This window comes from Homarus americanus, unplaced genomic scaffold, assembly GCF_018991925.1.
Source record: "Homarus americanus isolate GMGI-L3 unplaced genomic scaffold, GMGI_Hamer_2.0 scaffold56249, whole genome shotgun sequence".
Classification (NCBI taxonomy): Eukaryota; Metazoa; Arthropoda; class Malacostraca; order Decapoda; family Nephropidae; genus Homarus; species Homarus americanus.
Window position 1 is genome coordinate 54971 of NW_024735130.1, and position 14078 is coordinate 69048.

The 14078-nt window shown below is 38.2% G+C and overlaps 1 protein-coding gene across 1 annotated transcript in view; it reads left to right on the forward strand.

Annotated features, from left to right (window-relative positions):
* Window positions 1–14078, forward strand: part of LOC121870789 (putative neural-cadherin 2) — a gene marked incomplete at its 5' end in the record, with an annotated part of 122825 nt that overhangs the window by 50774 nt on the left and 57973 nt on the right. The window contains 3 exon segments of the mRNA XM_042372742.1: window positions 3499–3662; window positions 7736–7904; window positions 11387–11644. Coding sequence (XP_042228676.1) covers window positions 3499–3662; window positions 7736–7904; window positions 11387–11644 — 591 coding nt within the window.

The following is a 14078-nucleotide window of genomic DNA, read 5'->3' on the forward strand; positions in this document are numbered from 1 at the left end:
GCGGATATTAGCCTCTTTTTTGCGATTTTTTTTTTCGTTTGACATTTTCAGAAAAAAAAGTGGCTAAGCAACTAAAAAATACCAAAAAAAACACTAGAAAAACAAAACCCTAACCTAACCTAACTGACTCACCATATGATGGAATCACCTATTTCTTACCTTATTGGCCTGGTCCTTGTTCATCGTTGCATTCTGGAATTCTTACCCAATGCCACGTATGTTGGTCTTTGAGATATTTACATTGTCTTGCTCTTAGTACACTTTACTGAGGTTGGAAGAACACCATGCGATCGAAAAAATGCTATAGTTTCTACGTTTTTTTCCAAAACTCGCACTCAGCTCCATGTGCTTTAAGTGACACCCATCGCAGACCTCCATGGTCGAAACTGAACTTGAATTTCAAAATATGAGACCCCAAATAAAACTCAAATTTGATTGGGCCAAATATACCTCGAATTAAACCCAAATTCATTTTAATTGGTTCCTAAAGCAAAAACGTGATGATTTATGAAGGAGACGCGAGAGACACGCAGTTTTGGGAGAGAGGCAGATGATAATGGCGGGAGGTTAATGGAAAAAAATATAATTTTGGGGGGAAATGCTATCTCCGTTATTATACATTTCCGCCGGTAATGTAATAGATGAAAATTATCTTATAATGAGACGTCTTATTCGAATATGATAGTAGATTAGTGGTAGGAATGAACGGTGTGTAAACGCAATAATACCTTCTCTAGAATTATTATTATTTTATACGTGAATATTTATTACTTAATAAAGAAAACGATTAAAACATTAAAACATGAATATTAATTATTGGTCAATTTATAGTCTTGCACCGGTCTTTCTTTGGGAAATTTGCACTTTCACCTCCTAACCTGACCTAACTGATTCTCACCATATGATGGAATCACCTATTTCTTAACTTAGTTGGCCTGGAGACCAGGTTCATGTTCGTCGTTGGATTCTGAGATACTTACACAACGCCACATATGTTGGTCTTTGCGATATTTACAATCAGTCTTGCTCTTAGTACACTTTACTGAGGTTGGAAGAACACCATGTGATCGAAAAAATGCAATAGTTTCTTTGTTTTTTTCCAAAAAACTCGCAATCAGCTCCATATAATTTAAGTGACACCCATCGCAGACTTCCATGGTTGGAACTGAACATGAATTTTGAAATATGAGAGACTCATTTTAATTGGTTGCAAAAACAAAATCTTTTGATTGGTCATGTGACGTGTACGGGAATGCATGCGCGTGATGATTTTTGAAGGAGACGCACAGGAGACACGCAGTGTTGGAGGAGAGGCAGGCGATAATGGCGGAAGATTAATGGAAGAAAATAGAGAAAATTTTGGATAAGCTATCTCCGTTAATATACATTTCCGGCGGTAATGTAATAGATGAAAATGATATTATAATTTGACGTCTTATTAGAATATGATAATAGATTAGTGGTAGGAAGTGGGAATGTTTAAATGCAATAATACCCTTTCTTTCACTATTATTAATATGTATTTCGTTCTGTTTAGACAATTCAACGTCATTTTTCTAATATGATATTTCCGCCGGAAATTAAGGGGTGTCGGGTCTATTTACAAAAAAAAATATGACACCAGGGGTGCGAACGTTAGCCAATGCTGCTATGTAACTCGGGCTCATTTGTGGTATTATTATCGCTTCAGTTATCCAGTGATTTTTAGGATTTTAAGTTTTGGAATCAATCGTTTAGACAACTCTTACCGTCAACCACACTAATTTCGTCATGCTCTCATGAGGTATCACTTCAAAAAATCCTAGCGTATCAGCTAAACTGCAATATATATATATATATATATATATATATATATATATATATATATATATATATATATATATATATATATATATATATATATATATATATATATATATATATATATATATATATATATATTTATTTATTTATTTATTTATTTATTCTTGATTTACGCGGTCTTTGTTTCCGAGTTTGGTCATTTACACGGTGCCTTGCCAGAATGAAATGTTTTAATTACTCGGTAAATTTCATCATTTACTCGGCGAGTGGCTGGAGAGGTCCAGACCGCCACGTCATTTTTTACTCGTGCGGTCCATTCTTGACCATACGCAGGAAGTGGCTCGGTGTGTGGTGCGCATTAGGCCGCTCTTATGTTGTCGCTGATGTCATATGACGTATCGGACTGTGATTGGGCCACGCATCCTTACCACCCACGCATTTCTTCCGCCGCTAGCTGTGATTGGTCTCGTGTAACATGACATGCCCTGCCACCAGAGGGTAGAAGTCGCTGACCTAGTCGGGCCAGTCTCATTGTTCTCAGTCCACGTATAGAGTTCTCTCTTGTGCCTGCTATTCCCCTCACAATGGCTTCCACTGGACCCCCACCACTCGAGAAAAACCTTGAATTACCTGGACCAAGCCATGATTGTGTGAAGGAAATCATCGAATTAGGGGAGAAAATTATGCTCATCCTTGACAACGACCCAGACAAGTATCGGTATGAAGCGTCTAATAACCATCTGACGAAAGTTATGGAGCCGTATATCTAGATCTGTCTCGACAACATCAATGCTAGTCGTCAACGTAATATTAAATATTAAGGACTTCCTCGCCCGCAACCCACCACAACCACAGCCAGCCCAAGTTAGTGATAGTGACAGTGACAGAAAGGATATGGACTTTGAGAGGTTTGTCTGGGAGGCCCTGCAAACCTCTGTGAGTAGTGAAAGTGATTCACCGGAGGGCAACTAATCTGCCCTCTGCCTCGGAACCAGCCGCCATCCACGTGTGCCGACCCATCTTTTCTACTAACGTAAGTGTTAAAAACCTAATGTTATTGATATTTCTCTTAAATATTAATTGTGTTTGCATACCATCATAAAATTAAGATGTTATTTTTACTACAAGGTATGTATTGTGTCGGAAAAAGTGGGTTGGGGGTCGGCCCAGTCTCTATTTCCATTAATCCCATATGTTCTGTTATTTCGTTTACGCGTTTCTCGTTTTACGCAGACCTCCACGGGTTCAATTGACCACGTAAGTCAAGACTATGCTGTATGTATGGATGGTGTTATGAATTTTGAAATATTTCTCAATGAGAGGATGTGTCAGGATATTCATCAGACCGGTGAGTGGGATGAACAGCTTTGAAAAAAAAAAGACGCCTATCAAATCACTGTTATAAGGTTAAAATTCCACGTCAACATACTGTATTTTGTTATTACGGTACTGGTTAGTGGAGACAAACAGGTTTATTATTATAAAGGTGATTAAGATGTACGGTACTTCATGATTCTGCACATTATTTGATTTTATGTTAGCACATTTTATTCACCAGGTATTATCGTCGCTAATGCAGCATAAGAGCTCAGAGCCTATCAGTATTGCCATCAAAGATCTTGAAATAGTGCTAGATGCTGGGTGGGGGTTAAAGGTGTATTTACTGTTTTATTTGGACTATAATATGATGAACAGGCTGGCGGTGCTGATGCTGCTCTTGGTAGAGTTTATGTGGAGGACCCGGACGACTGGGATCTCGAGGATAAAACATTCGCCTGGGCAGGACCTCCCCACCCACTCTTCACGCTCCAAAACAATACTGGGGAGATATTTGCCTCCAAACAACTCAGAGAGGGAAGGTAAGTCTCACCTGGTTCCCATAAATAATTTCTGCTCATAAGATATGTATTAAAGATGAGCCAAATACTGATGGTAAAACTGAAGAGTAACAATGAAGTGTGAACCAGATACAGTAGTGAATATTTAGTGCCATAGAAGTTGCCTTGATAAAAGGATCATTATTTAATTAGTGTATTTTATAAAAGTGATATGTGACTTGTTAATAGTTTTCCCTAACACATTTTTGTAAAATGAATAACAGATTGAATGGAAAAAAAAATACCTGATGGCCAAGAGGACAAAATGAGACAGATGACATTTCCTTCCCTATATTTATTGGTCAAATTATTGTTTCAGAAAAGTTTTATGATATCAATATTTAATGAGAATTCACCGATGTTAAAATATCAACATAGTGAACGAAAAGATCAAAACATTTCTTCAGAAAAGTTCCCTCTATAAATTTGAACATGTAATGTATACAGTATACTGAGACTATAAATTTAGGCATCTGTTTCTGCCAAACTTACCTCTGATAAAACTGTTAAGAATTAGTTACAATTGTTTTTCAACTTAGTTATTAGTTTTCGATTGAAGTTATTGTATTAATTAGTTTTAACATACGCATTCACATTGACAAATACTGTATCTCAGTTTCATATTTTTTTTTATGATGAAAATATGTTAGTGATGTTAGAGTTGAAAGATGTAGCTGTCCATTGAAAAATTACTTCTATAATATTCATTTAAATCTTTCTTTTGTGTTTTAGAGTTAAAGGAATTTTTCTTTTTTCGGCCTTTAAAACAGCACACATTTAACATTTCTCTATGTTTTACTTGTAATTATGGTTAGTCGCCACTATCACTTAATGTAACTTTGTGGTGGAGACTTATCAAAGCCTGTTATCTTCACCACTGTCATACTGTTAAGTAGAGTGAAAGCTTTTCACTGACTGCTGGATTCATCCCTGTTCTGTTGACTGTACATACAGTGAGTTAAAAAATAATAATAATAATTAACGGTTTATTGAAAGAGCTTGGCAGCCAGAAGGCTGAAAATATACAGTTCTGCTATAACGCTTGTTTTGACAATGCGAATTGGCTCTAACATGATTTATGAATAGAGGAACGATATTTGTATAACTCGAACGCTTGTTTACTGTAACGGGATTTTTGCTTACTATTTCAACAATTTTGTGGTATTAACTGTGAATATGGTAAAGAAGAATATCTCCAAGAAGCGTTCTGGTGATCGCATTCCCGGTGATGATCGTAAAAGAAAGGCTATAACCCTTGAAGAGAAGCTCGATGTTATCTACCTCAAAATCACCCTTCTCCCCCATCAAGTTATATTCGTATTTTTTCAGGGTAAAGTGTTACATTTACTGTATGATTTCATTATTAGATATGAATGTAACATTTATTTAGACTGCTATCCTTTGTGTTAGGCTAACTACTAAATTTTCTCGATTTCGAGTAGTAATCTGCACCTAACCCTATTTTCTCCATAAGCCCTGTTATTTCTATTATGCGAATTTCTATAGCACAATGTTGTACAAGAACACAACTATCGCGTTATAGCAGAACTGACTGTACGGCTTCCTGTCAGTTCAGTAGGAGTAGCGAGTATCTTTGTTTGTGTTTGTTTCAGTCTTTTTGTTCAAAGTAAAAACGTAGCACCTTTTCCTTTTATTATGAAAATCACGATATATAATCACAATCTATTGGATTTATTTACGGATTAACCAACACAGGGCCTAAGAAAACACACACACACACACACACACCTGGAGAAACGTAAGACATCACTGGCCGTTGCCCTTGTTGACTTCAGGAAGGCTTTTCACCTTGTTGATCACTGCGCTGTAATCAACAAGGCCATTGCACTAGGGCTGCCCACCAATCTGGTCTCATGGCTCACTGATTTCCTCAGTGAGTGTCGTCAGGCAGTCAGGTATCAGGGTTCTGTCTCCACATTCAAACACCTCACCTGCGGTGTTCCCCAGGGGTCCAAGATGCAACACTGTGCTTCCTAATCCTGATCAATGACGCTCTATCGAACACTCCTCACAGGTGGAAGTACGTGGATGACTGCACTGTGGGGGTTACAGTAGACAACACCTCACCGGACTACTCATTGCTACAAGGCACCCTAGACAGGCTACAGGCATGGACTACGGAGAACAAGGTCACCATCAATCACACCAAAGCCGTAGTCATGCACATCAATACCGCCACCACTCCAATGCAAGCTCCAACAGTTACAGTGGGTGCCCATCCTCTCCAGTTAGTGCAGTCTGCCAAACTCCTGGGCGTAACTATAGACCACAAACCGGACTAAATGGCCCATGTAAACAACACAATCAAGGCAGCCTCGTACCGACTCTACATGCTCCGACGACTCAGGTCACTTGGGGCACCCAAGCCAGAGCTGAGGACTATCTACAACACATTTATTCTCCCAAAATTAACATATGCATCACCAGCCTGGTCGTCTTTTCTCAACTCTACCCAACAATGTCAGCTAGAGAAGGTACAGAAGAGGGTCTGCAGAATCTTGCTCGGCGCAGACTACTCCAGCTACAACAACGCTCTCTCCACCCTGGAAATGCCATCCCTCAGTGACCTCCACCACCACACACTATAGCAGGGTTTGGTAGTGGACTACTGCACCATCCTCGTCATCGCCACCTACTGCCACCTGCAGTCCCCCACCCACCTCGTGCAGTCCGCTACTACAGCAAAATTCGGCCCATAAGAGCCCGCACTGATAGATAGAAGAATAGCATCATCCCATCTATTGTTAAAATAATAAACAACTCCTGATTTATGTACTGTACAGCCCTGTAAATGTATTGAACGCATATCATTATGTCTAAATTACATGTAAGTTTGTATACTAATTTCAGCCACCGGCTGCAACTCTATTAATAAACCGTTTATTATTATTATTATTATTATTATTATTATTATTATTATTATTATTATTATTATTATTATTATTGTTGCACACACACACACACTGAGTATGCCCCGACAATTCGCAGACCTCGATTATATATTCGCGGATGACACCTTGGATGTACCCAAGAATGTCTGTGAGTAGTTTTAAAAGTTGCTGGCATTTCCGTTGCCAGGACAGGGAACCATTCGTTATAGAAACAGTAATTTCTTTTATCTGTATTTTGTGTGTGTGTGTGTGTGTGTGTGTGTATGCATGTGTGTACACACACACACACATGCTCGGCGCAGAATACTCCGGCTACGTCAACGCTCTCTCCACCCTGGAAATGCCATCCCTCAGTGACCTCCACCACCAAGCACTTGAAAGGTTTGGCAGCCAACTAATGCACCACCCTCGTCATCGCCGCCACCTGCCACCGGCAGTCCCCCACCCACCTCGCGCAGTCCGCCACTACAACAAAATTCATCCCATAAGAGCCCGCACCGATGGATATAAGAATAGCACCATCCCATCTATTGTTAAAATAATAAACAACTCCTGATTTATGTACTGTACAGCCCTGTAAATGTATTCAAAGCATATTATATCATTATGTCAAAATCAAATGTAAGTCTGTATATTTTCAGCCACCGGCTGCAACTCTATTAATAAACCGTTTATTATTATTATTATTACACACATATACAATACAGGTAAAAGAAATAATTGTCCTAAGGAGAAACACATAAAGGGAATATACATTTCTTTGCACAATAGTAAAAATGCACCTCCCTTCCCTCCTGGTCAGCAAATGATATTCGTGGATTTGGCTATTAGCGGCCATTTTGAGACGCAAACCCCTGTGTATTTTAAGGGCATGCTGTGTGTGTGTGTGTGTGAGAGACAATATTCATTAATTTGGAGAACTGTCAGTTTAATAATATTGATGATCTCAAGTTAAAAATATTATGTTTGTCGTAGATGATGTAATATTTCTCTCTTGATTCACAGCTTAATGTCATCATTGTGGTTTTTACTGTGTCGCTGCTTACCTTTTATATTACGTAACACATGATTTTTTATTTTTTTATATTGACCCTCTTATAATCCTGAATTTGATCAGCTGTCTTTTATCCGGGAACCCGTCAGGTATGAGCTGCACTTCACTGTGTCTGACAGAGTATGGGGACAGACGAACGTACCGGCCAATGTAACTGTGGCTGTGAGGTATTTGTCACCCGAAGCTCTGACTCACGCCGTCCCCGTCACTCTCATGCCCACAACACCAGCAGCTCTCACCGCTGGATGGACACCTTCGGTAATACAGACTTTAAACAGCTTGTTTGTATTTTTATTAGGAGTTACGTATTTGTCTCTATGCAGTTTCTTAACAAATACTCAGATAATAGTACAGTATGCCTCACAAATGTTACACCTTTTGACTGTTTTTTCTTACATCCCTATTTCTTCTCTCTTCATTTATGTGCAGCATCAGACCTGTAATATTTTCATGTCTTGGTTGTTTGCTAATTTGATTAAAAACCAGAGTAAAACACTTTACTGTTTCTATAAGGCAGTGAGGTGTGCAAGTGGTTGCTGCCCAAAATGGTTGGATTATTTTTGAGGTTGCCAGTCAGCATGGATGAAAGCCTCAGCAAATTGATACTAGTTTTAAATAGAGATTAGATTAATGACAAGGGTTGTCATGAAGTAAAGTTTGTTCAGAACCTTAATTAAGGACCTTGAAAAAATAAAAATCTCTGTAGATATAGCATCAAAAACTCAACCAGATATAAAATGGTTTCATTACTACCCCTGTTTTATTCTCCATGCACTATGTACTATCAGGAGGGTTACTGTAGAGCTATGTTTATAATCGGGACCCCTGATCAGCGCAGCTGACTCATCAGAGACTAGAGGTCTCTTGTGGCTGAACTAACACTCAGGGAAATTGAACTTGAGAGATAGGTTTGTATCCTAACCTAATGTAAGCAGAGAGAACATTATTTCTGCGGACCTTAAGTCCACGTCGATGATACTTGTGTGGATAAGGAAGAAAGTGATCATAGTCTTGGATGGATATATTTTCAACCCGTTCATCATCCTAGAGATGGATTGTAGGGAGAAGAGCAGCTGAACGTATTCTCTTTCAGTAGGTCATGCTGGGCTTATATTTAGGCCTAAAAGATCCTGATTGAACAGCCATAATTTTGAGAATCAGTTATTGATTAATCTTAATAGAAATATTTACAAATACAGTAGACATGTGGATTTATTTTAATATTTGAGACAAATAATAATTTTGTTGTTACTTATTACTTTCAATATTTGAATACTTTAAGAATGATACTTTTTTTACTTCTACTTGAGTACAATAACATTTGGATAATTTTACTTCTACTTGAGTAGCATTTTGCCAATGTAACAATGCTTTTACTTAAGTAACAACGTCCAATACTTTTACAACTCTGGTCATGACATAGTGCAAAGTGTGTTTTCGTGGCTGGGGTTCACAACAATATCAGAATCCTCCAAGCTGTATTGCCCCTCAGAATGGTATCCAGAAACGTAAACCTGAATGTGAGGAAAAATATGGCTCATAAGAGAATGTTTTATCACCCTCCATGATAAATAGCTTTTTCATAGGGTCTACTGCATGTAACCTTGGCTTGATCCCTACAATGGATGACATGATGGGTGTATGACTGACATAATTATGAGTGACACAATTAATATAAAAGTGTGTCTCGTGACCATATTTAATAGTAGTTGCACTCGTATAGGTAACCATAAATGTTGCCTACTTAGTATTATATGAACAGTACACTCGGTGATACCGCGGAATCTGTGGAGGTAGCGTCGCCCTTGCTATGGTGAACATGGTGAACAGGGAATAGAGATGTAGATATCTCCTTTAGCTGGAACAATTGGTGCAGAGAACTTCCGGAAATAAGAGATTTCCGGGTAACGAGACGACTCTCTCAAAGCCGGAAGAAAATCCCTCACCCCTGGAATTTTCCGGGTAACAGAATTTTTTTTTTCGAAAGTTCCAGAAATTGTCCATTACATCCATCTTTCAAACCTGGAAAAATATCCCCCATCCCTGCAATTTTCTGGGTACTGGAAAAATTTTCTCAGAATTTCTGGAAAATGCTCCTGATTTTCATCTCTCAAACCCGGAGAAAACTCCCTCGTCCCCAGAATTTTCCGGGTATCGGGAATATTTTCTCAGAATTTAACGAAAAATTTGCCCCCAGGAAAATCTTTCCCACAGCCGGGATTTTCCTGAAAATTCCGGCCTTGGGAACAATTTTCCGAGAAAATTTCGGCTAACAGAAATATTATTGGACAGCATGCACTGACAATTTGCGGATGACACCCTGGATGTACCCAAGAATGCCTGCGGGTAGTTTTAAAGTTGCCAGCATTTTCGGGATCAGGACAGGGAGACATTTGTTCTAGAGACAGTAATTTTAACGAGGAAAAATTGCTGTATGGCAACCCAACTAACAAAACTTTAATAACAAAGTATGGAGTTAACTTGAGGGTAAACTCTCACATTTTTTCTACATTTTGATGTAGAAAAAATGTGAGTACCCTCAAGTTAACTCCATGTGTTGTTATTCAAGTTAAGTTAACTTTAATAACAAAGCACGGAGTGGACTTGAGGGTAGACTCACATTTTTTTTCTACATTTTGTGTTCTTGTTTCTGATTATTATTTATGAGAGGATTTTCCCATTACTGTACAGTATTATTTATTTATGTGTGTGTGTCTGTGTGTGTGTTTTTTTTTTTACAGGTAAAAGAAATAATTGTCCTAATGACAAACACATAAAGGGAATAAACATTTCTTTGCATATGATTAAGAATGACCCCCCTCCCCTGTCAGCATATGATATTTGTGGCCATTTTGAGACCCAAACCCCTGCAAATTTTAAGGGCATGCTGTAAATGCAAATGGCGACTGTGGTAAACTTTTATTTGGCTTTTATTTACTGCTTTGGCAGTACAGTACAGTATTTTTATTATTTATTTATTTATTTATTGCTATTACAATATTTTTATTTATTCCTCATATTTCCTGGTACTGTATATATTCTTTTAAGAAAACTATGGCTACAGGAGGAAAATACACACAAAAGTTTTTTCCTAAATACTCCCTTCTAAAATGGGGGTGCATCTTATATGGCGGAGCGTCTTATATGCTGTAAAATACAGTATGTCAAATAATGTAAAAGTGATTGAGTAAATTTTTTCGTGAATTTATTAACAAAACCATGACATCCTTCCCTAGTCCTTATTGAGAAATGGAAGTACCAGAGCTCGATTGTTGAACTGCGAGGGTGCTTGTTTGTGTGTGTGTGTGTGTGTAGGGAGGGAGGGTGGAGATGGCTGGACAGCGGACCCACTGTCCAGTAAGGGTGGGCGGACTTTGCACCATCCACCTTGACTGTAGCGAGAACTTCAGTCCGGGACAGTACCTCACCAGCCCTTGAAATAACAGGTGAAGCTGAAGGCATATTCGGAATCAAATGTTTCAACTTGATGGGAGAATCTGTAGATATATTATTTATTGAAATTTTATCTAAATTGACAGTATTCCTGACATGAAGTAAAGCACACTTCCTGGGATGTAGTAGGTCAAGCCCAGATACTCTGTTGTGGTTGTCTCTCACAGCTCATTTAATTGTTTCCTTGGTCATGTAGTGAGATTTCTTACCCCAACCTTCAATTTTTGTCTTTAATACACAGCTCATTATTCTTATACAGTAGTTTGCTGCAATTTGTAATGTTTTAGAATGGTGGTGGTGGTCTGGGCACTCTGATGGAGGCCGTAAAGAAAGTAGTGGGGAATGCAGCTGAAGCCGTGGAGGTGGTCAGTGTCTATGGTCTTCACACATTCCCTCAACCCGCTGCTGCTGATATCATCCTGACCACTCAAGACTCACCATCTCCAATACCTTTTGCAAGTGTATGGATAAGCGTGAAACAAACGGGCAGAAGCTTCATGGACCCAGTCAAGTTACATGGGATGTTGGCACTTCACCTGCAACATGTAAGTATCAACTGAGTTTCAACTCAGGTTCATTGTAAAATAAACTAATGAAAGCTACAGTAAGTCCTCGCTTAATGTCGAGTTAAGTTCCTGAAAATGCGACGTTATACGAAACAACGTTAAGCGGATCAATTTTCTGCATAAGAAATAGAAAAAATACGTGCGTTACGTTCCCCAGTCTCCCTTTGCCCCATGAAATACATTACATATACAGAAATTCAGTGGCATTTTTATAGAAAATAGTATATATATAAATAAATTAATCATTTTGTATTGTACTCACTGATGGATGGAGGTGGTGCAGCGAGTGTGTGGTGGGTAGTGGATTGGAGGAGGGTGGTGAGTCACTGAGACCCAGCTGGTGGCTCCTCCTCCCGGTTTAAAACCTCCATTTTCGTAGCAAGGCTAATGGTCTTACGCTGCTTCTTCACAACACTAGCATCAGTAGCACTTGATGGGTGCTTGGAAGCCATTTTGAATAGTTAGAGTACAGTATTAAAAGCAAAAACACTTAAACACACATGAACGTTGTGGAATCCTAACAGAGACTGGCTTGGCGTCGCTTGGGGACGCTGTGACATTCCGTGAGTGAGAGGTAGCGCACCTAGAGAGGGTGATGTGCCATAAAAATTAGTCCGTGACAACGCAAAACGACGTTGTATTGAGTCATGGGGACGTTAAACGAATTTTTGGTACAGTAGAACGTCGATTTAAAGCAATTCAATTTTAGATCATTGATTTAAAGCGACACCCACAATTAAGGACAATGTTTTGATTTAAAATGAATCTTTCCTATTTTGCGCGAGTCAATCTGGTGCATCATATTTTAAAATTCACTCCTAATGTTTCTCTGGGCACACTACACTGTCCTAAGGGCAAAGCTGTACTGTACATGTACAGTACTCAAAATAATGTACTAAAAGTTTACTAAAATTTTTGTCTAGTGCAAACTAAAGCATGATTATATTCAAATTAATCTATCTTATAAGAATTCCAGCAATGTAAATTATATTTTCCCCGGTTACTTCCGTGACATTTTATAAAAAAAAAAAAAAAAACTCAATCTAATGGACATAAATAAACAAATAAATACTTCACTAGACCTTCGGCACAACTGTCAAACATGTCACTGTCACCTTCCCCCATCTTCCCAGCCAGGGTTGGGTGGTTATGGGCTTACAGTTTTTATCTTATATAATATCACAGTCTAAAGTTAGGAGAATATGATTTGCATTGCTAGAATCCTTGCAAGACAGCAAATAATTTGAATATAAACGTCATATATTTTGTACAAGAGATAAACAATTTTGCCCTTTGTAATATAATTAGTTAAAACTAAAATTTGTATGTCTAATGTGAACTATAGCATGTATATATTCAAACTAATTGCTATTTTATAAGAATTCCAGCAATGTTAATTATATTCTCCCATGTCAGTTCAGTTACATTTTATAAGAGAAAAACTTAGTCACTCTTAAGGACAGATAAATAAATAAGCACTAGACCTTGGCATCAACTGTCAAATATATCACCTCACCTCCCTCCTCCTCCCCCCATCTTCCCAGCCAGTAAACAGACCATTTCGCATCACTTAAATTTAGCTGTGTTGATTTATGAGTGTTTGTTTTCACATAATACTACAAAAAAACAATGTTTTGTTTATTCTAGGAGATGGGCTGAGGTGCATCTGGGTAGACTCTGTTTTTTTAGTATTTTGTGTTTCTCTCAAGTACCAAACTAAATTATTCCATTGAAACAACACTTTGATTTAGTGCGAATTCGGTTTAAAGCGACCTCTCTTGGAACGTATCTCGCATTATGTCGACTTTCTACTGTATCTAAAGATGACATAGTAACGAAACAACGTTAAGTAGGGCGACATTGTACGAGGACTTACTGTACTATGATTTACACATTAGTCAAAAGAACTAGTCAGCATTTTATGGCATACAAAGGAAGTATGAGATGTATTGTTGAGATTGTACCTTGGGCTGAACCTACCGACACCCAGATGGGTTGAAAGATGTAACATTGTTTGCTTAAAAGATGCTCATAACTTCACTCAGCAACTCAGGATTGAAACCCAATAGTTGCTTTGAAAACCAGTGAGGAATGATGAAGCTTTAGTTAGAATTCATTGCTTCTATACGCAAAACAACCATATGGGGTACCTATAAATGCTTATGCTATCAACATTTACTATATGTAGTGGAAAATAGCAGGTAGTACATGTGTTAAGTTTTAACTTTTTTTCTAAAGTATCAATTATACAATTCACGATCTGGAATTAATTTAAACTACACAAGATATTTACCAAGTTCTGTTACTAGTTAGGGATGGTGATTTATGTTTACGCTCAGTTAGTTAACACTACTGCTTGTCGTGCCACCTTTCATTAATTGATAAGCTTAACGCATAGATAATGAAAGTGAAA